This window comes from Brachyhypopomus gauderio, chromosome 2 (genome assembly GCF_052324685.1).
Source record: "Brachyhypopomus gauderio isolate BG-103 chromosome 2, BGAUD_0.2, whole genome shotgun sequence".
Classification (NCBI taxonomy): Eukaryota; Metazoa; Chordata; class Actinopteri; order Gymnotiformes; family Hypopomidae; genus Brachyhypopomus; species Brachyhypopomus gauderio.
In genome coordinates this window covers 40,026,016-40,051,133 of record NC_135212.1, presented here as the reverse complement: position 1 = coordinate 40,051,133, position 25,118 = coordinate 40,026,016, and the positions used below count along the sequence as shown (strand labels likewise).

The 25,118-nt window shown below is 43.4% G+C and overlaps 1 protein-coding gene across 2 annotated transcripts; it reads right to left on the bottom strand.

The window, feature by feature from the left end:
* Positions 1-19: 19 nt before the first annotated feature.
* On the bottom strand, positions 20-23,394 carry LOC143504510 (integrin alpha-3-like). Of its 2 annotated transcripts, XM_076995923.1 has the most exons (26): positions 23,192-23,394; positions 15,097-15,224; positions 14,149-14,234; positions 13,798-14,044; positions 13,568-13,660; positions 11,741-11,960; positions 11,451-11,644; positions 11,174-11,262; positions 10,889-11,025; positions 10,660-10,740; positions 10,136-10,203; positions 9,762-9,904; positions 9,509-9,655; positions 9,333-9,430; positions 8,887-9,055; positions 8,527-8,601; positions 8,347-8,426; positions 8,004-8,081; positions 7,644-7,746; positions 7,199-7,375; positions 6,867-6,980; positions 6,591-6,704; positions 5,363-5,461; positions 4,807-4,932; positions 2,565-2,721; positions 20-1,613 (listed from the first exon to the last, which is right to left on the bottom strand). In XM_076995923.1, exons 1-25 carry the CDS (start codon positions 23,392-23,394, stop codon positions 2,611-2,613), a joined length of 3,180 nt encoding a protein of 1,059 aa, XP_076852038.1. In that variant the 3' UTR covers positions 20-1,613; positions 2,565-2,610. The 2 variants fall into 2 exon arrangements, with proteins under 2 accessions (XP_076852038.1, XP_076852042.1); XM_076995927.1 differs by lacking the exons at positions 15,097-15,224; positions 23,192-23,394 and having other exon boundaries at positions 13,798-13,895; positions 14,008-14,044.
* Between the last annotated feature and the right edge of the window lie 1,724 nt (positions 23,395-25,118).

Sequence of the window (25,118 nt, the reverse complement as noted above, 5' to 3'; positions counted from 1 at the left end):
GAATCTGAATTCAGATACATTTTTACAACAACTGTTTTATTTTAACACCGACAATCCACAAAAGGAGGACCTACAAAGATATTCAAATCACATGTGATGAAGAAAGTAGAACATTTTCTTAAAACAGTAGCACAGAACACAAGGTAAAATGGGAGATATGTAAACTTCAGTCTTTTCTGTTACAAAATATCACAAATACAAAAATAAATCACTGTATAAAACACAGGACTTCTTACTCAAAAAGTCAAATAGCAAAAGTGAATCTGGCAAATATTACCTCCATCTGGACTATAAAATGCATAACAAATTGACACTGTAAAATGATTTTTCTAAATTATAAATTATGTTTGTTGATTTGGCACTTGATTGTTACATTCATTTTAGGCAGGTGATCTAAAACCAAATATTTGTAAACTTATCCCTCTAATACAAAATTAGCAAACAGTAGTTGTGTTGCTCATGTATGAAAAACAGCCAGTGCCCTACAACAAAATAAAAGTCATCATAACTACAACAATAAAAATGTATCACTATGATCAACATTTTAAGTTAGCCTTGCTGCAGAAAAAAAACAAAAACCTTTGACATTTATTTTTCTAATAAACCTTTAACGACAAGAAACAAAGTATTTACAACACCACAAACATGGAATATGGACATGGATATGATATCATACACTTCTGCCCCATGATTGAGTCTCCATGGTGGATGACATTGGAATGTATGAACAAACCAGTAAATATATATCTACCTCTTAACCAGTCCAAATACAATATTAACTCCTATTAATTTAGTAGTCACAAACAGTTATCTCATACAAACAATTTCCTAATACTATCTGGTCCCTAGAGATCTTGGTCCACCAAGTGCAGCAGTGTCTGTTACTCCCGAGTTTAAAATCAAGTGTAAGCCCAAGTGTAAACATTAAACCAGCCTCCTGCAGGGAGAGTAGCCTGTTACCATAGAAATGCAGAAGTAGAGACCCAGTGCTAGTATTCATCAACTGGGTTGAAATACAGAACCTCCTAAATACATTACTCATAGCGCTTTTCCACCAACATGATCCAGTACGGGTATCAATATCTAGAACCATAGACACAGTTATTCCAGTTATTACTCAGATCTTTCAAACCAATCTTGTACGGTTAGGGTACGGTTGGCTAGTTCCTGGGATCTACAGCTGACATGAGCACCAAAACCGCTGGTGGAAAAGTGATATTAGCAAACTACAACCATTGTGTTGTGGCTCCATCCCTGCAGGGCAGCATCTAGGTTTACTACATGGATTTACTGGGTTTACTCCTTCTGTGTTACAGTGGTCAGCTCTCATAAAATCAGGTGGTGTTGGAAGGAATATCTAAATACTGACACTGCAGCACAGGGTGGACGGGGTCATCCTGCACTTGGATCTCCCATTCTGGTTTGGGTGGGATCGGTGGTAGATCTACTCAGTGGTACTGGTGTATTTCTGTCCAGTTTGTGATCCAGTGCTTCTTGCTAAAGTCCTTAATCAGGAATCCCTGGCTCAGGTGGTAGCGCTCTTCCTTGTGGATCTTGATGCCGTGGTATTTGGGCATGGTCCTGAAGGATGTTGTCCTCATGAAGAATCCACACTGCACACACATACAGCACAGCGAGAAAGTTACTAATGAGGTCACGCCCAAATCTGACGCTTTTCACTGGCACACAAGGAGCCTCCATTTATTAGCTGCTCTACAGAGCTTCAGTTCTGTGTTTGCTACTTTGAATATGTATGAGGTAGGTTAAGTAATTCTAATGGTTTACACAAAGCAGCCCGTGTATTAGAACATGACCTTGTAGATACACTTTGAGGGGTGTAGTTAAGAGTCTACAGGCAATATATTACCATGCAGTGTGTGTTGGTCATCCTCTAGCCTTTCCTCTCTATTTAAGTGGTGCTTATTAGCTAAAGGAATCTAGAACAGCTCTTCATTAAATATGCAGCGAGAAGCTAGAACAGTTCAGTTGATAATCAAGACATTAAAGAGAGATATGCAAGAGCAGGGCTGAAGACAGGATTAAAAGGCTTACTGCAGCTGTGAAAGAAAACACCAGAAACATAGAACAGTGGCCTCACATAGGCTGTGTTCGAAATAGCTACATACTACTGGCGTACTGATCGAGCCCCAAATCAGTATGCCGTATGCAGTATGTGACCAAAGTGAAATTTTCCAGTACACGAAACATACCCGGATGACCTACTACTTCCGCAAAATATTCCAGTACGCGAACAGAGCTATCTTCGTGGTGTACTGCATGCCATCATGCAACGCTACGTTCACGTGACCCCGTAGTATGCTTTGCTTTTGTGGCATACTGGAAACTGTACTGCATTTACTACGAGGACCAGTATGCAGTATCCAGTATATACTGAGTCCAGTATGCAGTATCCAGTATGTAGTAGTCTATTTCAAACAGAGCCTTAGTCCTAGATCAGGAGCAAAGAACAGGATTGAACAGTAGAAGCAGGTTAGAGAGTTCAGGCAGATAGTTTGGGACAGGGGCTACCCAGGAGCACTGTAAGAGTTTGGGACAGGGGTTACCCAGGAGCACTGTAACTTTGCCTTGGACCATACAGCCCAGCCAGCCTCATTCTTCTTCTGTGAGTCGGTCTTTATCGGATGGCTGTGTTCTCATCTCAGCTTTCTGGGCTTTTGCCTCATAAAGCTCTCTGGTATTGGCCCTCCGGAAGAAACCACACTGTGGAGGGTTTATACATCAGTCAAACACCACATTGTGGAGATTTTATACATCAGTCAAACACCACACTGGAGGATTTAGATAGCAGTCAAACACACTGTGGAGGGTTTAGACAGCAGTCAAACACCACATTGTGGAGGGTTTATACATCAGTCAAACACCACACTGTAGAGGGTTTAGACAGCAGTCACACTGTGGAGGGTTTAGACAGCAAACACCACACGGTGGAGGATTTAGACAGCAGTCAAACACCACACTGTGGTGGATTTAGACAGCAGTCAAACACCACACGGTGGAGGATTTAGACAGCAGTCAAACACCACACGGTGGAGGATTTAGACAGCAGTCAAACACCACACGGTGGAGGGTTTAGACAGCAAACACCACACGGTGGAGGGTTTAGACAGCAGTCAAACACCACACGGTGGAGGGTTTAGACAGCAGTCAAACACCACACTGTGGTGGATTTAGACAGCAGTCAAACACCACACGGTGGAGGATTTAGATAGCAGTCAAACACCACACGGTGGAGGGTTTAGATAGCAGTCAAACACCACACGGTGGAGGGTTTAGACAGCAGTCAATCACCACACGGTGGAGGGTTTAGATAGCAGTCAATCACCACACGGTGAAGGGTTTAGACAGCAGTCAAACACCACACTGTGGAGGGTTTAGACAGCAGTCAAACACCACACTGTGGAGGCTTTAGATAGCAGTCAAACACCACACTGTGGAGGATTTAGATAGCAGTCAAACACCACACGGTGGAGGGTTTAGATAGCAGTCAAACACCACACGGTGGAGGGTTTAGATAGCAGTCAAACACCACACGGTGGAGGGTTTAGACAGCAAACACCACACTGTGGAGGCTTTAGATAGCAGTCAAACACCACACTGTGGAGGCTTTAGATAGCAGTCAAACACCACACGGTGGAGGGTTTAGACAGCAGTCAAACACCACACGGTGGAGGGTTTAGACAGCAGTCAAACACCACACCGTGGAGGGTTTAGACAGCAGTCAAACACCACACCGTGGAGGGTTTAGACAGCAGTCAAACACCACACCGTGGAGGGTTTAGACAGCAAACACCACACCGTGGAGGGTTTAGACAGCAAACACCACACCGTGGGGGGTTTAGATAGCAGTCAAACACCACACGGTGGAGGGTTTAGATAGCAGTCAAACACCACACGGTGGAGGGTTTAGACAGCAGTCAAACACCACACTGTGGAGGCTTTAGATAGCAGTCAAACACCACACTGTGGAAGATTTAGACAGCAGTAAAACACCACACTGTGGAGGGTTTAGACAGCAGTCAAACACCACACCGTGGAGGGTTTAGACAGCAGTCAAACACCACACCGTGGAGGGTTTAGACAGCAGTCAAACACCACACCGTGGAGGGTTTAGACAGCAGTCAAACACCACACCGTGGAGGGTTTAGACAGCAGTCAAACACCACACTGTGGAGGGTTTAGACAGCAGTCAAACACCACAATGTGGAGGATTTAGATAGCAGTCAAACACCACACTGTGGAGGGTTTAGATAGCAGTCAAACACCACACTGTGAGCTGAATAGGATGAGCAATCCAACACAACTGGAGAACAAAGAATAAAATTAATATAGTCAAAACCAGATCATCACATACAGACATCCAATGAAAACTCTGATACTGATCACAGTATTGATTTCATATTTGCGATAGACTGAATAAACATAACTAACAGAAATGGAAATAGCCAGACATTTTGCTTTAGATTTTGTTTGAATAGTTCTGCCATCTTCTGATGAAATATAAAATACTGTGGTCAACGGAGGCTGTGGGCCTGAAGATTTGAATGCAAGTAAGTGCAAATCTGAATGCGGGCCGCATTTTGGACACCCCTGATCTAGAGGGTAGTGTTCCAGCACACCACAGATATTACACTGCACTTAAATGTTGCTTTTCCAGACTAATCTCTTGCTTTGTTTATTTTAATTTTGTTGTGTTTATTTCAACATTATAAATCAACATTATGACTCTTTTTGATCTGGTATCTGAATTGTCTTCCTCTACAGGGCTGAAGCAGTAAACATACTCACCTTCCACAAGAGCAGGATGATGATGGCAAGGAGAAGGACTCCAGCCAGCGCAGACACGATGATGATCCACATGGGCACTTCATAGACAGCCTCATGTTGCCGTGCTGGTGTTATCTCCACTGAGAACTGAGCAGAGGGAAGAGGATCACACAGCTGCAGGTTTAGTGGGAACGCTGCTAGAACACACCTGACACCCTTATGAGATGGTCTACATGTGTTAGAGCACAGAAAACACAGCAGTGCTGGGACTCTGTAAGAATGAGGCATGCATCCTGTGTACTAATACTAGACACTAATTAGAACATTATTGCATATGTATAATAACATGTGGTGGGGGGCTTTTGTCAGTTCATTTAAAGTGATGAGATGAAGAAGCAGAGATGGACAGTTAAAAACACTGCAATGCTGGCACTGTATGCCAAGTATTAATACTAGACACTAATTGATTAGTACATTGTTTCATATATATAATGTTAACATGTCCTGAGTGGCTTTTGTCAGTTCATTTAAAGTGATGAGATGAAGATGCAGATATATTAAAAGAATAGACAGTTACTTTAGCTGTTTGATTCTCCATCCTGATGGTTGGTTTGCTTGTGTTCAGCCTCAGCGTGGCCTGGCCATAAACCTCTACTGTTGAAGCCTTTTTGTAATCCTGCAGACACAAAGCAGCATGTGAGAACTCCATCACCAGCTGTGAAAGTAATGACTAGTTTGCTAGAACTACAACCCCTGGCAAAAAGTATGGAATCACCAGTCTGGAATGAGCACTCATTTAGACATTTTATTCTAGAGCAAACTTAGATCAAAAACATGATACAATAATAAGGTCATTCCAAAGTGCAACTTGTTGGCTTTCAGAAACACTAAAATAAATAAATAAAAACATTGCGGAAACAAAGTAAATGTTACTTTTATTGAGCAAGCACAGGGAAAAATTGACCTGGCCAAGACCATGGTCTGTGCCTGCCACAATTCTGTCTCTGAGATCCTTGGCCAGTTCCATGACTTCATGATTCTCATTTGCGCTGACATGTACTGTGAGCTGTGAGGTCTTATATAGACAGGCGTGCAAGGTCTTATATAGACAGGTGTGTGAGCTGTGAGGTCTTATATAGACAGGTGTGTGAGCTGTGAGGTCTTATATAGACAGGTGTGTGAGCTGTGAGGTTTTATATAGACAGGTGTGTGCCTTTCCTAATCAAGTCCAATCAGATGAATTAAACAGCTGGACTCCATTGAAGGAGTTGAACTATCGCAAGGAGGATCATAAGAAATGGACTGTTTTTTCTGTTTTTTTCTGTCAAAATGGGGTGCTGAGTGTACATTCATGAGAAATAATATGAACTTTTTTGATTTTAGCAAATAGCTAAAAGCTGAATACTTTCTGTACCCACTGTATATAAATATAAAATCTGTTCATGGTACATGCAATTATTGGGACTGATATTATTGTTAGAGGACAATAAAACTGGCAGAATACAACTGGCAAAAATGATTACACATTTTCAGTCATAAACACAGGGTTAAGGGCCTTGTTCAGGGGCCCAATAGTGGCAGCTCAGTGTTGGTAAGACATGAACTATCAACCTTCTGATTATCAAGCTACTTCAACATCAATAACTATAATCTAGAAGAACAATTCTAAACAATCCAATGTAAACGAATACAGCACTTTTCGGCCCGATCGACTGAACAGGAAGAACATGTGTTGTGGGAAGGAGTTTGAGAGCTTCCTGATGAAGAGGAGGAACGTGTATTGTGGGAAGGAGTTTGAGCGTCACCTCCAGCATGGTGCTGTTCCACAGGCGCGCTTGGACCGTCACCGTGGCTGTGTTGGTCATGTTTTGTAATGGACAGGTAAAGGTCTGACATTGCGCTCCACCTGTCACACAGCCCTGCAGGGGGACGGAGGAACCACCGAACAAAGAACTTTATTTTCCTCAGATCATGTCAAGGCTGCTGCATGCTAGTGCATAAAAGATGAAGAAAATGTATCATGTCTGTGCAGGTTGCCTAGCAACTAAACAACAAAATGGTGGACTGACTGATGAACTGACCAGGGAAACTCTCTGTCCACGCTGTGAGGTAAGAGAGGGCTGTACCACTGATTGGACAGACTCCACTGACCCTTCCACCTCCCTCTTCATCCTCTCACTGTGATGCTCAGACACCTAGCAAGATCACAATGGAACAAGCACATTTGTGCACATCGTGTTTTGGACACACAACAATAAAGACCTGTTACAGATGAAGAGATGTTATGAGACTTTACTGAGACTTTATTGTTAGATTCATCTTTAACCATTAAGATCAGAAAACAGGAAACTGTAGTTTTTGATGGAATACATCTGCTCTGTAAAATCACAAAGAAACATGTCCCCTGTCTCACCTCCAGGTTGAGTGGGTTCACAATATTTCCCGGTGGAACACAAACAGAGGTTGAGGTTCCTGTCATCTTAATTTCTGACAGGTACAGAAGCCACTTCCCATTGTCCACATCTGTGGGCCAGTCAAAGTCCACCTGCAGGTAACCCAGGTCCTCCAGAGGTTTCCCTACCACATTCACCTGGAAAGGAAGAAGGACACACCTTCAGCACCAGCCAGCTGCACAGGGAATCATGGGGTTTGTAGTTTATGACTGCATTACAATTACTACGTACAATGAGGATGGACTGACCAGAGGGACAATGAGAGGCTGGGGTTCACTACACGAAGCCCTTAAACAGCCAGTCTGTCTAATTACAGACTGGATCACAGCACCACCTTGTGGCACTCAAAACTGTAAACGTCAACTTGATGAGGTAGTTTCTCAAGCTGTAACAGCAGACACCCACCATAAAGCTGAACTCCACTGGGCTTCCGATATCACGGGTGGCTTTCATAGCTGATTCCCCCACTACCTTCCCACTGAACTCAGTCTGAACTCTCTGGGGAACACTGGGGTGAACACACACACACACACGCGCACACACACACACACACACACACACACACACACACACACACACACACACACACACACACACACACACACACACACAAATGCACAACCCAGCTGGTTACAAAGAAGCAGCTTAACCCCAGTTGAGGAGACAGATCTGCAAAGGACATTTTACAAAGGGAGACAAACCTGATGAGTGTAAAGGTGACCATCAAGGTGTATTTTGTAGCAGTATAATGAGAAAAGCACTTACACTGCAAAGGATGTCTGCAGGATATATTCCACCATCAGTACTTTGGTGAGAGGCGTTAAATCATTCTGTATGCTCAGTCTGCACATAAGAAAAAGCAACATGAAATTAAGACATTGAATAAGATACACTCCATCTCACACTATTCTAAGCTGAAATACATCGACCTACGTAGAAAATCACAGATGGAATTTTCCAGAATTACCTTGTGCTCACATAAAAAAACACGTACAACGGGGGCTTTATTCTGCTGTATGAATTGATCGCTGCTGCTGTGGTGGGGGAACATGTGAGCACAGCCGTATCAGAGTATTTCCCGGAGAACCAGAACTACAACCACACTCACGTCAAGAGTTGCAGTACACACTGGATTTCTTGGGTGTCCAATGTGATCCCAGCAGTCTCAAAGATTATTGCAAAAGAGGCCTGTTGGAAAGGAGCCAATCAATCATGACTACAAACACATCTATGAAACACTGTACAGCAGTGACATCTGTTCATGAGCAATTATCAGATCCAACTGTACCATTTGATTGGAAGTAAAAGGGTCCCCCAGTTCACATAGAACAGTTCCTTCGGGCCTGCATTCAATCGTTGAACTCTGTGTCCATGTGTATGTGTTAGTGAGAGAAAGAGACAGATTAATTTTGACAGAGAGGATTTCTTAATATAAGGCTCAAGAATTTTAATGCAAAATGTCCACCCCCAACAATGTGTGTAATACATATTTTGCCCTGGATCAAGGTTCTGCAGTATGGGGGCAGATTGATTTGATTCAAATTCAAAAAATTATTTGGGTAACTGAAAAAAGTGAAACAATCCAAACCCTGACCATCCTGAAGCACAGCCACTATCTCTGCACCATACATCTAGACATTGTTCTCACCTCAGATCTGATGCCTGAGTATCTGAGGGAAGGTGGGATGGTGATGTTCAGGAGAGCATTGTGGGCGTCTTCCGCTGGTCTCTCTGCAGTAGGAGTGTTGCTCACGTTAACCAGCAGGCTGAGCTTTTTGATGCTGGAGTCATAGAGTAGGACCTGCTGGCCATCCCGGCTACACACACACACACACACACACACACACACACACACACACACACACACACACACACACACACACACAAACAAACTAAGCATGATCAATTAGACCCAAATTTCACATCATCTAATCAGACCCTAAGATCCAGAGTCTTTCACACCCCCTTTTAGAGCTGGAGGGGCCAGGAACCCCGTCCTTTGCATCTAAATGTAGATAAAGGCCTCATTCTGTGGCTTTGACTTAAACTGCTGGACGGATCAGCTTTGCTGAGGTCATCAGTAGGTGATCTTACACAGGGAAAATCTCCTGCAGGTTTTTGGCGAACATGGCCGTCATCTGCAGGTTGCTTTCACACTTGTTGTCTGGTCCACAGGCCTTCTGGAAGTGAATCTAAAGAGAAACCATGGACAATGAAGCTTCTGCAGAAAAGCCCAGGGTGCTTGTGGGCCAGCAGGGCGAGGTTCTCACCTCTGTCCTGTCCATGGGCGCCTCTCGCTGGCTCATAACAGGAAAGGCGTCCAGACTCTGCAGCTGCTGTGAAGAGCTGGACTCAGGCTCGTAAAGGGACACATTGAGGGAGAAGGAGAGAGCCGTCACCTTGTCCTGGACTGGTGCCTACAGTAGGCAGACAAATATCAGCCCCACACCCAGTAATAGTATATATGTATGTATATATGTGTATGAGCACATGTGTAAGCAGCTTGACTCTTTAGTCTCGTACCACCACTCCAAGCTTCAGAGTCTGACAGTCCTCCGAGGGCATGGATAAGTAGCCAGTGTAGCTGTCCTTATTGTTGCTAAGGAAACGGACACGGCTGACGGATGAGCGTCGAAGCAGATCGGCGTCCACTGTAAATTTCACAGCTGCAGGAGATCACGGCCTTTAGTTCATTGTTACAGGGTGTTTGTTTAAATGCCCACTGACCTCATCATGCAGTGTGTAGTGTCTAATCTGTCCAACGGGCTGGGGGGTCTTCTAAAGAGGCAGAACTGACAGTAGAGGGTCCAGTACAGCATCACGTGTCTTAAACTCAATCAATGTCTGTGTGTGTCTGTGTGTGAGTGTCTTGATCTGAGCCTTGGAGTATTGCTTACTAATATTCTGCCTGAAGTTTGAATCCCCGGTGCTGAGTGTGTAAGAAAAGCACACCTTCACCTCAATACTGCAACACACAAAGACAACATTCCCTTCCCATTAGCAGAAGAGACACTGCAATCTAATACTGTACAGCACAGAGTCATACACTCAATAACATTAGCAGAACAGGGAATGAGAGGTAAGATTATTAGTACACATTAGTAATATTATTAAAGAGACATTAGTAATTTTAATGTCCTTCATACCTGTACTCCACAGATATTCTTTCCCCCCATGTTAAGAAACTGAATTCCATGTTTTCTGTACAGTGTTGTTAAGTAAAGAGCAGAGGTGGACATTTCAGGTTCAGAAAGTAAAAGTCCTCACCAAGATTTTGCTCAGGCTTCCTGGATTGTGTTGATTCCACTAATTTTACCTGCCACTAATTAGAAAATCCAGCAAGCTTGAAACTCCTGGGAAGGAGTTTACTTTCTGAACCTGGAATGCCCACCTCTGGTAAAGAGAATTGTAAAAATCTTACCAGGAGTCACCACAGTCAGTGGGATCCACAATAGGCGGCATCACAGTGAAAGTTTTCGTTAAGTGGATCACAGGACGAGCTCTGTTAATAGAGGAAGAAACTTACAGAGGAGTAACCACAAATGATCAAATTAGCTACAACAGACAACTAAAATAAAAACAGGGCAAACCACCCCGATGTTCTGGCCAAAGTACAAAACAGAAAACTGAGAAAACACTGCAAGACTTACCTTAGCAAGGCCACGCGGTCGTCTAAGGATCCAACCACAATGTCAGGATAGCTGTTCCTGTCAACATCCAGGCCCCCACTGATGGAGTAGCCAAACGTCCGGAAGCCTCCGTTAGTGATGTCTTTCCCCTCAATAACCTGAGATTGGGGTTAGATAATGTACAGAATGGTTTACAGTGAAACCTTTTGTCATTATTAACTGAACTGGGAGAGAAGTTTTCAATCTCTATTAAATATACAGGTTCAGGCAATCTGACAAATGTGACTGGTTTAAGCCTTTTCTTACCTGACTAGGTTTGTTGGAAATGCCGGTTTTGCTGCCCATCCATACATAGACCCTGCCTGTGTCATGAAAGGGCGCTCCGACAGCAAAGTCTAATGAAATGAGGTTGTCAGCTATGTAACATTGTCACCACCAGATGGCAGCAGAGCATGATACTGCAGTTTGAGAGCAGGACTGTTCTGATTATGGAAACTGCCAGGAATCTACAAATCTAATAAAGGACCGTGTAATTTTTTATGAGTTTCTATATTTTAATAAATGATTTGTAACATTAATTTACCTTGGAAGCCATCTTGATTTACATCGCCAATAGCCGCAACTGCCATCCCAAACCCTGAGTTTCTGGGCCCAGTGAAGACGATGTCAGTCTTGTTATTGAAGGAGCCGTTCTCATTCATAAACACATACACGGCCCCGCCCCTATTTATACTTCGATTGAAATAAAATGGGGCTCCAACTATTATGTCCTTCCACCTGCATGGTTAAACAGATAAACAGGTATTAATATATTCATACCATGTTCACACCTGTGAGGAACTACCCAGCTCTCCTGCAATATGCAGTTCTTACCCGTCGTTATTAATGTCCATCACAGCTAAACTGTTGCCAAAGTAGGACCCGACCTGCTCCCCCTCCAGTGTGACCTGCTTCTGCAGCTCAGGAAGTCTGTTCTGCTTGGTGACGCTCTGGGCCAGGAAGACGGACCCTTTGGACTGGTCTCTTGGAGCTCCGGTCACCACTGTGTCTTCATCTCGGCTCAGGACTCCCCTCTGTTTGTCCACAGAATAGCCTGTGGGACAAGCAAATCAACGACAGGCTTCAGACACAGAGTTCCACAAAGGCTGTCAAACAAAAACACCTCACATACAATGGAAATTAAACATGGTAAACATGTCAAAGACAGAACTTCTTGCATCTTAATTTGCAGTTGTGAGCAATTGATGATGATGATAATTCTTTATTCAGTCAAATAATTATCACATAATACAAATATCAGCATGACAAACCTTGTCAACATAATAATGACTGAAAAGGTGCAGGCAGAAGCATAATGCTTATTATTATGCCTGTCCTACATAACAAATTAAGCTACCCATAAAAATTTCTTACAGTATAAAAAAAAAGAAGAAAGAAAAATAGCAGTGTTAAACAACTTTCAAAAATTTCCCTACATACCATTTTTTAAAAATAAAAATGTTCTACACATTTGTAAATCCATGTTAGCATCGTTCCAATATTTAACTCCAACAACAGATATACATCTCCTTTTAACCTCTTTTCTAGCTTTTTGAACAACAAATTTACAAACATCTCTCAAGTCATATTTAGACTTTTGCATTGAGAAAAACCTTTGTACACAGGCAGGAAGTAAATTAACTTTTACTTTGTACATTATTTGCATTACTTTATAATAAACCAAGTCATAAAATTTCACAACATGGGATTTTATAAACAGTATATTAGTATGCTCATAATATCCAACTTTATTAATAATACGTATGGCTCGTTTTTGTAAAATAACTATAGCATTTAATGATGTTTTATACGTAGAACCCCACACTTCCACACAATATGATATATAAGGAAGTATAAGTGAACAATAGATTATATATAGAGCTTTATAATTTTATATATTTCTGGACTTATACAGGTTTGAAATTGACTTTGCAATCTTTCTATTTATATGTCCAATATGTTGTTTCCATGTTAATTTATGATCAATAACAACACCTAGAAAATTTATATCAAAAACTCTTTCAATTTTAGTATCACATATTTTTAATTTAATATCCTCATCCATTTCTTTTTGATTTCCAAAAACCATAAATTTAGTTTTTTTTATATTCAACGACAACTTATTGACATCAAACCAAATTTTAAGGATTTCTAATTCCCTTTCAATAGATGACAAAAGTTCCTTCAAATTATTCCCAGAACAGTACATATTTGTATCATCTGCAAAAATAACACATTTTTATAGTTTAGTAACAGTACAGATATCATTGATGTAAAGTAGAAAACGTTTTGGACCAATCACAGATCCCTGGGGTACTCCACAAGTGACCTTCCTGAACTGTGACATAGTCTTACTAATTTGTACACATTGCTGACGATTTTCCAAATAACTCTTGATCCAGGAATAAGCCACACCCCTTATCCCATACTTCTCCAATTTTCTCAATAATATTCTGTAATCTATAGTATCAAATGCTTTCTGTAAATCTATATAAACACCAACTGAACATTTGTCATTTTCTATTGCCTTTGATATTTCTTCTACTTTCTCCATTACTGCATATGTAATAGTTCTACTCTCCCATACTGGTGTTCGCTCAGAATTTTGTGTTTATCTAAAAAAAGTTCAAAAAATTCAAACTATAGCATGTATATATTTACCCATATATATGTTTCCATCATTCATGTTTGGAAACTTGGTCTTCTGAGTATCAAACATGTCTTTAGGGTTTCTGTAAGTCATGAATGCATTACCTGGAGAACAAGACATCACAGTTATGAAGGGAACCTCAGGACCAGATAAGCGAGAAGTCCAGCATATACATAATGGTTACTGAACCATTTAGATAATGACTGAACAGGCAGGTTTACATGACAGAAAGCCTTCTCACCTTGCCAGTTATAGCAGCCCGGAGCGCCTGTGATGACCTCGGTCTGGGTGATAGTGCCTGATATCCCCATATTGCACATCCCTTCCCCTAGCTGGTTGCTGTTGGGGTCACACACTTCGTTTTTTACCTGCCATTGGTCATCTCCATCTGGGTCAAAGTTCAAATCATTCCCGGCTATGTAACACCTCCCAATCATGCGCAAGTTCGTACCCCTGTCCATGCTTCTTGTGTAGCGATGACCACAAGCCTGTTGAGGAGACAGGAACAGAAACACGAGGTGTTTCAGAGAATAACCGATGCAGGAAGAGATGAGGTTCTGTGATTAAAGAGGCAGGACAGAAGGTGACTGACCATGACCCGGCCCCCTGGTTGACCCTGACTGGCAACTGACACCCCGAGCCACATGTCCTCTACCATCTCATCTCCTTGAGGAGGATCTGCAGTGTAGTAACAATAACAAAAACAACCACAAACAGCTGCTCAGATCATCCAGTACACCTCTCATGCAGGGACACCATCGTCCTGGAGATCTACTGCCCTGCAGAGTTACGGTCCAACCCTAATCTAACACTCATGGTCCAGCCAATCAAGCCCTTAAGTACCACAACATATATAACATACACATAAACATGTATAGGTAAATATCTACAGTACATGCTATAGGTTAATATTAGAGCAGTTTTAACTCAACTCTGCATATATAACATACACATAAACATGTATAGGTAAATATCTACAGTACATGCTATAGGTTAATATTAGAGCAGTTTTAACTCAACTCTGCATATATAACATACACATAAACATGTATAGGTAAATATCTACAGTACATGCTATAGGTTAATATTAGAGCAGTTTTAACTCAACTCTGCATATATAACATACACATAAACATGTATAGGTAAATATCTACAGTACATGCTATAGGTTAATATTAGAGCAGTTTTAACTCAACTCTGCATATATAACATACACATAAACATGTATAGGTAAATATCTACAGTACATGCTATAGGTTAATATTAGAGCAGTTTTAACTCAACTCTGCATATATAACATACACATAAACATGTATAGGTAAATATCTACAGTACATGCTATAGGTTAATATTAGAGCAGTTTTAACTCAACTCTGCATATATAACATACACATAAACATGTATAGGTAAATATCTACAGTACATGCTATAGGTTAATATTAGAGCAGTTTTAACTCAACTCTGCAGGATGGTAGATTGGGAAGAAATAACAAAAAAAAGAAAAAAAGGTGTTTTGTAAAATAACACTACTGTACGTTACCTGAGCTGATTACATTTGCTCGCTTGCAGTCTTTACGGTTTGTGCTGATTAGACAAGCAAACATATCTCCTGTCTGATTGGCTGACAAAGAAGGTTCTGCCCTTTCCTTTGGGGCTCCTACAAGCATTCTGTAAGAAAAGGAAATAAGTGATAAATTCTACAAACATTTACACACTTCACATCTGACCCATGAGCTCCAGATCTGCACCTCACATCATCAGAAACACAGGTCTGCCTGCGCAGGTCTACGTACGCAGGTCTATATGCACAGGTCTAAGTGTGCTGGTCTACATATGTGGGTCTACACACACAGGTCTACATGCAGTTCCTTATTTCTAAACATACAAATGCTTCTGCATGGGTATCCGGCAGAGGTCTTGTCATCAGCACAGTGTTACCCTGACTTGTCAAAAACATCAAGCTCCATAGTCAATGACATTCAACCAGTAAAATGAATTTAATTGGTATTTTTTAATAGTTCCAGACAGCTTTATCAACATTTTTCATTCATGCATGATGCACCCAGCTAGTTGAACACCTTCAATCCCACATGAAACACGTCATAACAAGCGTGGCATACATTTCACTGAAGCTGGAAAACTAAACCCTCTCCTGCTGCTCCATCAAATGACCTCCACACACATCGCTCGGCGCTGTAGGGTCAGGGTTCATCACCCAGATGTTGATGACTGAGAGTGTCCCTAAACCCTCTCCTCTTAGACTTCAAAACAGGGACATTTATCCTCTTTTCTTGCGAGTTTAGACTGCAACATGTATATTTGATTTCCAAAAGATACAGATCAGCAAACAGAAGGCTTAGCAGGGCTGGGCCCTCATCCTGATTCAGCCCGGCTGCAGATTCAGACATGCTGCAGTGTCCTGGGCATCAGGCAGGAATCAAGTCCCATCCTGTTCCTGCTCTGTAGAGTTAGTAACACCATGGCTGCCATGTAACTCACTGATTCAGAGTTAAACTCACCATGTGGCCTTTCAATCCCACTTGCTATTGAAGGCTCACTTTAAGTCAATGTTTACTGACAGCAAAAGGATGTTAAACAATCTTTCATGTTGTGCAAAGCTACAAAATGACTGCATTTCTAAGAAATTTGTGCAGGATTACCACAGTGTGCAGACTGAACCTTTCTAATGTCTTTCTCTCAGTGGGTCTGCCCGGTGACACATCAGTGCTCGTGACTGCACAGCTCCCACTGGACGTTTCTGAAACGCATTTGAAACTTATGGATAACAAAGGAAGCCCTCCACACCTCCACACCACCCTCCACACCTTCACACCACCCACTACACCATCCACACCACCCTCCACACCTCCTTCCACACCATCCTCCACACCACCCACTACACCATCCACACCACATTCTTTTGCTCTGTGTTTCTGCTTCTCGTTTTGTTGAGCTGATTCTGGTTCTGTGCTCCGGTCCATACGCGACGCACATCCTGATGAGGTAGTGCAGAGAGGGACACAGACAGAGGTCACAGTCAGAGCAGTCAAATAGGGGAGGGGTGTGGGGGGAGGGGTGAGTCTATGACAGACTAAAGGTGGAGTAAAAGACAACCCACTCCCACCATACCCCTCATCCTGCTAATCCAGTTTGGGGATCTAATTTACAGGGTACAGTCTCGTTTTCTGCCAAGTACAGACAGGTGAACAGCACAGACAGGTGAAGAGCACATCCTGTATATTCTCCCAGACAATACGAATGCTAATATCACAGATACTGAAGCTCTAAGAAAAATGGTCACTGAACACATACCACCAACAGTTTCCAAAGACACAGTGCTCCATCAGACAGGATTAGAGCTCTACCATACAGCTGGCCCCTCCCACACTGCTGGCCCCTCCCACAATGCCCTACATCCAGCAGGCCCCACCCACATTGCTCTATGGTTCCACAGTCCAGCAGACTCCTTTCTTGCTGATCCACATAGTGAATATGTGTGTTCAGAGAGGCTGAACAGGAGCACACTCCCTGAGTGCTGTTTTAAATCCCCCATCTCCCGACACACCTTGTGGCCAGCATACCACATACCTCATATGCAATTGAATAAACCACAAGCTAGCTGCCATGTTCAGAGTTCATCAGAGAGTTCTCAGCTTGATACGACGTTCAAAGAGGTCCATAGCCCGGACCATTAACCATCAAGCACTAATAATTAGTGCTCAAAAGTAAAGTAAATCTCCAAATGTAATGCATACAATTACATTCATATGTATTCAAATGTATTCTTTCTTAAGTGTATTGTGGATATATTTTTTATTACCCAGTACCCAAGGTATTACTATAACTGGGAATAGTGTTATTTCTTTTGCAAACTTCACATCTCTGACTATCAGTGAATCAGTGGAGTCTTTTTTATACAGCACATTTCAAACAAATTTAACTGCAATTCAGAGTGCTGTACACATGCCTGACAACAATGAAAGATGTTCAAATGGATTCAGTGACTAATTCAAATCCAACTCTAGAACAGTGAAAGTACAGCTGGAGAGACCTGCCCTTTGAGTAAACACAGCTACTGGCCCCAGAGCAGAACGGCTCTAGTGAGAACAACTGTGACTCAAGAAAGTGTTTCTGCAGGCTAAGAGGAGGTGTCTGGCAGGCTGGGACAAGGTCGTGCTCGGGCAGGTACAGAACACATCCCCTCCACAGACAGCAGATTGCATCGCCTCCAAGCATACCGACAAACCCAGCAGCAAAACAGAAGATCAGTGATCGAGGTTCATGCTTGCTAGGGACGTAGGAGGGAAAGTTATTTGCATCACGATGCAACATCTCTGCACTCTACCCTGGAAGGCTGTAAGGAAGTTGAACATATTGTTCTTACTGTTTTCTTACTTTTGTTTATAGGCAAATTGTCCTTGACGCTGGTATTATACACAGAGGACATCAGGAACACATCCTACACTCAACGTCCTTCCATCAGCTCCACTTACTAGTGCAGCACACACCACCACCACCACCACCACCACCACCAAATTAATGTCACTGCAGTGCTGAGAATGATACACCACCCAGAGAACACCTGCACTGTGGGGGTCATAACCACTGATGGACAGGGTGGCACAGGGCTAATAAAACACGCAGACAGATGGACTATAGTCTGTAACTGCAGAAGTATAACGGGCTCCTATATGGGAAGTGGAGATAGTAAAATGGACACAAAATGGAAAGAAGCTGTTCCTCATCATTTAAGTAACAAATACTGAGATGTATTGTCCAATCAAGGTCAAGCACCTGCCCTCAATACCAAGCTCAAAAACAAGCTCCAATCACACTACTGACAGGACACACAAGCCTGTTCAGAGACTTACAGGTTAAATGTTGTTTTTTGGGAATCAGTAGAAACTGGAGGACCAACACGACCAGCTCTGACTCATTTCCTGCCTGGAAGCTTAATCCAGAGTTGACCTGATTCAGGTTGATATGACTCAGGGCACGTGCGCTACCTTTCTTCCTGAAACTTCCATCTGTTTAAAGATTCACTTTATCAGTGGAGTTCAGGTTAAAGCTTTATGTTCAGGGTAGTCCACACATGTTAATATTTTACGACATCAAGGTCCATAAAATGTTTTGAACATTTAATAAATTCACTGGGCACCTCAAAACCAAAAAAGACATTTCCATGGGCATCCAAATGGACAGGAAGCAGACGCTGTTCTGTACAAGTGCCCGGCTGGGAGCACATTGACCCGGGCAGAGGCACAGTGTCAGGCTGTTGGAGGGTGTTGGCTGTTGCCTGTACGCTGTTCTAGCTGGACCATCACTGTTGCCTGTACGCTGTTCTAGCTGGACCATCACTGTTGCCTGTACACTGTTCCAGCTGGGCAGTCACTGTTGCCTGTACGCTGTTCTAGCTGGACCGTCACTGTTGCCTGTACGCTGTTCTAGCTGGACCATCACTGTTGCCTGTACGCTGTTCTAGCTGGACCGTCACTGTTGCCTGTACACTGTTCTAGCTGGACCATCACTGTTGCCTGTACGCTGTTCTAGCTGGACCATCACTGTTGCCTGTACGCTGTTCTAGCTGGACCGTCACTGTTGCCTGTACGCTGTTCTAGCTGGACCATCACTGTTGCCTGTACACTGTTCTAGCTGGACCGTCACTGTTGCCTGTACACTGTTCTAGCTGGACCGTCACTGTTGCCTGTACACTGTTCCAGCTGGACCGTCACTGTTGCCTGTACACTGTTCCAGCTGGACCGTCACTGTTGCCTGTACGCTGTTCTAGCTGGACCATCACTGTTGCCTGTACGCTGTTCTAGCTGGACCATCACTGTTGCCTGTACACTGTTCCAGCTGGGCAGTCACTGTTGCCTGTACGCTGTTCTAGCTGGACCGTCACTGTTGCCTGTACGCTGTTCTAGCTGGACCATCACTGTTGCCTGTACGCTGTTCTAGCTGGACCGTCACTGTTGCCTGTACGCTGTTCTAGCTGGACCGTCACTGTTGCCTGTACGCTGTTCTAGCTGGACCATCACTGTTGCCTGTACGCTGTTCTAGCTGGACCATCACTGTTGCCTGTACGCTGTTCTAGCTGGACCATCACTGTTGCCTGTACGCTGTTCTAGCTGGACCATCACTGTTGCCTGTACGCTGTTCCAGCTGGGCAGTCACTGTTGCCTGTACACTGTTCTAGCTGGGCCGTCACTGTTGCCTGTACACTGTTCTAGCTGGACCGTCACTGTTGCCTGTACGCTGTTCTAGCTGGACCATCACTGTTGCCTGTACGCTGTTCTAGCTGGGCCGTCACTGTTGCCTGTACGCTGTTCCAGCTGGACCGTCACTGTTGCCTGTACGCTGTTCTAGCTGGACCGTCACTGTTGCCTGTACGCTGTTCTAGCTGGACCATCACTGTTGCCTGTACGCTGTTCTAGCTGGACCGTCACTGTTGCCTGTACGCTGTTCCAGCTGGACCGTCACTGTTGCCTGTACGCTGTTCCAGCTGGACCGTCACTGTTGCCTGTACGCTGTTCTAGCTGGACCGTCACTGTTGCCTGTACGCTGTTCTAGCTGGACCGTCACTGTTGCCTGTACACTGTTCCAGCTGGACCATCACTGTTGCCTGTACGCTGTTCTAGCTGGGCCTTGGCCTTGTCAGCATTGTTTTGGACAATTGTTGAAAAGTTGAACCTGGTCTTTTGTTTTTGTCACACTGTAACAAACTACTACCAGGGCAGTGTGTTAGTCTAACCTTATATTTTGCTACACTTAGAGTTGCTTTGTTGTGCTAAATATCTAGAGAAAAGATGGAACATGTGTCATTACTTTGATGTTACTGTATTCAATTTTATGTAAGGAAGGAAAAGTACTAGCTAATAAGTGCAATTCCAAAAAGATGGGCAGGGGGCAGTGTATGCACATTTTAAATCTTAAGAGGTCAGTTTTGCACTCCTCAGTACTGAACTTCAAAGACATGCCCACTTGTATCTGCTTAATCTTAATGTAGTGTTGCTCTTGCTTGAATCTCCCCTTCTGATACACACGGCTGTCTGCAACAGTAAATGTATGTAAAAGTGATCATCGTGTTTTGGTTCTAGGTTGAGTATCAGTACTACACTACATCTTGTTATCTTTCCTAATGTGAATACACTACTTCTACCAAGCATGGCTAGTGTATTATGGACATTTTTTAATATTCCAATCCTGGGATTAGTACAGATCCATGATAACCAAGTGAAATCTTTAGGTGTTTGTTTAAACGATTTGAACACTTCTGATTTTTTTTTTTTTATCTGAAAGTCAATGAATTCACTGAGCTGCAGACAGACACGTACACTCAATCACCGATCAGCCCAAACATACAGACGGTCTGAAAGCCTTGGAAATGTTCACTAGGCCTGAACCACAGATGGCTTCATAACACCTAGTAGTGATTACCAGGTTCCCCTCATAGCTGGTGTAAATATGGAATTTCACAGAACCTCAAGTGGGCTGAACAATGTTCAACATGAACTTATCAGCAACATTTTAGCAACATTTATAAAATACCTGACACAATCCTCGCCATACAAAAACTATTACATACACAATACACACAACCGTGTAGTGACATAGTGACAGAGTGTGGACACGCTGAAAAAACAGGCCTTCTTTTCCAGCAGCTGATGCGAGCTTACTGCACCATTAGCCATTAAGGGTTTGAACACAGAAGAGCAGATAGACAGCATTGCAGCACGCTCCCTTGGGATGAGGCTGGATTCTGGTCTCACTCTCTTTCCAGTAAAGTGACAGGCAACCATTAAGTCACCAGACAGGTCAGCTACACTGCCAGAACCTTATATTAGCAGTGCTGTTTTTACAGAACACACACAGCAGTCCAAAGCTTCTAAACTGAGAAATTAAACTGAAGCAGGTCACTCCTGGTTTAGTGTCTTTTGAAATCACTCCGTTTTCAACCCTCCACAAGTCTTGGGTCTGGTCACAACCCAGCGCTCAAATGTGGTGGAATTTCTTAATCTCTTTATAATGAGAAGATCTGGTTTATGACCCCTTTATTCCTGCAGAATCACACCCTTTTCTCATTGTGCTCTCTGTGAAATCCCCAACTGTTTCCACACATCACTGCAGTGTCCCGGGGTTTTATGTTCTCTTTGTTTGCATGAGTCCTGCCATTTGTAATGATTAAAAAATGGCTAGTCCTTTCAAGTCTATGACTAGTTTTATCAAGTCTATATAACCAGTCACCAGTGCCCAGATGCAGGTGCACAGACACGCCTGCAGAGCAGACGGACACAGTCACGCCCACCAAGCAGGTTCACTGCACCTCAGCCATGGCCAAAGCTGTGTTCGTCTCTGTGCTTTGAGAAGAACTTTCCACACTTGCTATCAGTGTTGTTAGTAAGTGTGCTGGGCTGAAGGGCACCACACAAGGACACCATCGTCAACAGCCAAGTCAACAGAGCCCAGCACCCACATGATGCTGCTACAGTCCTGAGCAGGACATTGACCTGCACAAGACACTTGCCTGTACAGGACACTTGCCTGTACAAGACACTTCCCTGTACAGGACTCTCACTGACACCTTCCTTCTAGTACAGACCTTCTACTATAATAGTTACACTTTTTAAACTTTTATTATTTCAGCAGATTTCATATAAATAATGGCCAAAGCTCATTCAAGGCAATTTTCTAAAACTAAAAGTAAATACATAAAAGTACTTTATATACAATCTTCATAATATTTAAGCTCTCCTTTGATCTATCTATAAAGAATATATGTGTACACACACACGTATGCACACACGCATGCACGCACACACGCACGTTGCTCTCTTCTTTTGTAGTTTCTGCAGGTCACTGGCAGTCGGATGAAATGTATCTTACAGCACTTATGAGCTTTCTCCCCGGGCATTCGTGTTCCCCTTTATCCAATAAGCTGTGTGATTTATATAGAACTGATATCAAAGGAACATGAAGGCGTCCAGGCGCTCATGTACCAGGAAGGTGGTCTCAGAAAAACTCACTGAAGTCCCAGCTGATTGGTGGATTTTCAGGATCTTAGAGGTATTTCATACAGGAGGAGAACCGAGAATAAGTGATATTTCCTCAGGCTTTGGATTCGCAGAGAAGGAAAGGGAATACAGAATATACGCCTGCACCTAACCGTCCAGTTTGACAGGCAGCTGGCAAATACTGAATACTGACGCTTTCAGCAGCTTTTTATGTGGAATAAAAATAATTTGTAAATATGTTTAAATGAACATGACGAGCGTCAACGCAACGCGTCCAATCTTCCACCTCGAGTTTAACGCTGAAACAGACGTTAGTGCGTTAATCATTCACTTAACGCCACCACACCTTGGAAAAACACTCTTGAGTTCCTTCCTCCCATGCACTAACTGTCTGTTAATGTTCAATAATGAAATACAAAAAAAATCAGCAGTTCTTTTTTTGTTTCACACTACTAATTGAAACTTATTTAATCATGTTTTACCTGCTTTTGAAAGGCTAGCTCCAGCAATGACACTGCATAAATAAAAACTTAATCATTTACAGTCTCAACAGGTGCAAAGAACAAAAGATGCAAATGAATTTACGCGTGAATTTGTCAGTTCTGAAGGACCCATATTACTCACAGGTATCTGTTTCCCCCGACAACTTGCTGATGGAGCGCGACCGAAAATCCGAATAAACTGCCCGGTGTCTGTCCTTCCTTAACAACGGGGAATCTCACGTCCAAATTGAACGCCAAGCAGCGACTGACATCGCATAGTACAAGAAGCAACAGGAGGTACAAATACTTTGAGAATACAAGATACGCGCGTGAATTCGTTTTCATTTTGTTGATGAACTCTGTGGAGTTGTACGTCGGCAACTTTCCGTATTCTCACAAGACTGCGTGTATTCTACTCGTCAATGGTCGCGTACAGGCGTACAGACCGATATCTACCGCCGTCGGGAACAGTCTGCACATTCATTGTTCTTCCGGGGTGTTAGACCATATATGAATCAGAACCGACTAGCTGACGGAGGCACCTTGAGCCCGGGCACCTTGACGACGGACAGCTCAGACACATCAGCCACTCTCCGTGATTCGGGCTCGGTGCGCACGTGAAGATTAATGTTAGGAGGTATGTCTGGGTTGGAGTCGTAATTTATCTGATGTTAAAGCATCAAAAGGTAACGCACTGCAAAAGAGACTAACGAAGACTATGCATTACACACACGCACATTCCGTGATCTTCTAGGCAGAAACCGTAGAAGGAGACGTGGATTTAAGACCACGTGCAATTTAAACAGCTTGAATCATTATGTTAATCTATTTAATAATTTCAGTTGTTGGCCCAGCATGCACACTGAGAAAAACATCCTGAACACTGATCAAGAACATTGTGTTTGGCCAGTGAGTAATTTTCAAGTAGGCTAATGAGTGGATCAGAGTGTTTCCTTGAGGGTGGTGTGTGTGTGTGTGTGTGTGTGTGTGTGTGTGTGTGTGTCTGCTCTGATTATAAGAGCATACACAGCGTGCCATCAAACAGCTCAGGATGAAAGCCTGGGCGTCAAACGTTTCTACATCGGCCTCATGTGACTAAGAATGAACATGGTGACAAACCACATTATCTCTATCAAGATTGCGCCTGAAAACAAAGCAAGGCTCAGTCCCTAAAACTGGCCTTTGAGTAATGGGGTCACATCCTCCCTCTGAAAGCAGCCAGCGTTGAACAGAAGGCGCTGCTGACACTCATCACAGCCCGTGCTCCAGAAAGAAATCAGCCCACAGTTCCTGCGCGCTGTTGATTGTTTCTTTGTGCATCCGCTCTGAGTTATCGGCCTTCCCCAGCCAAGCCCCTCCACCTCCACCCACACCCCCACCCGCAGGCCTGGAGGAGGAAACGGAGCAGCAGGAAGTCAGCATGCCCAGTCGGTTCAGTCTTCTGCTTCACAGTGGGGATCAGTGGCCTGGCCAGCTTGGGTTACACTGTGATCCACTAGCCTCATGTGATCCACTAGATCCACTTTCATTCAGCGGCTCTCTCACTGGGATAAACACAGTGGTAAGCAGGGTTACTTGTAAGTGTAAATGTGTGTGCATGTGCGTGATTGAGGTCACTGAGACTCTCCTACAGTGAAGTTAAACACCCCCCTGCTCTTCATTAACTAAACGCCTCCTCTCTTGTCCTGTAGGCCTTTGATCTGTTCATTGCTCTTATCTCCTAGAGCTCTGTGCTCTACAGTCATTACCCCCATAATGTTCAGTCCGTTGCTGCTGATATGGATCATAGTGGAAACATCGATGTTCCTACTTGTAGCAGCAGGTGCGATACAAGCATGCCACAGAGCGGCGACAGCTGACCACCGTGCTCTTCCAGAGCACAGCTCACTGGAGATGTGCGCTGATGTGAAACCCAGATGAACCCAGAACGCGCCCGGGCACCTCCCTTCCTCTCCATCTGCAGAGGTCCAGGAGCAGCTACACTGAGAAATGCACTGCGCGTATTAAAGCTCTCGGGCTATAACCCAAACTGCACCCTCCATTTGGACACACTGGAAACCTGAATGTTT

Coding starts and splice junctions, on each gene's coding strand:
- LOC143504510 (XM_076995923.1), bottom strand. CDS start 23,394: ATGAAAACGAATTCACGCGCGTATCTTGTATTCTCAAAGTATTTGTAC. Junction 9,056..9,332: donor CTGCAGGAGATTTTCCCTGT/GTAAGATCACCT, acceptor GTGTGTGTGTAG/CCGGGATGGCCAGCAGGTCC. Junction 6,705..6,866: donor GTGGACAGAGAGTTTCCCTG/GTCAGTTCATCA, acceptor GTCCCCCTGCAG/GGCTGTGTGACAGGTGGAGC.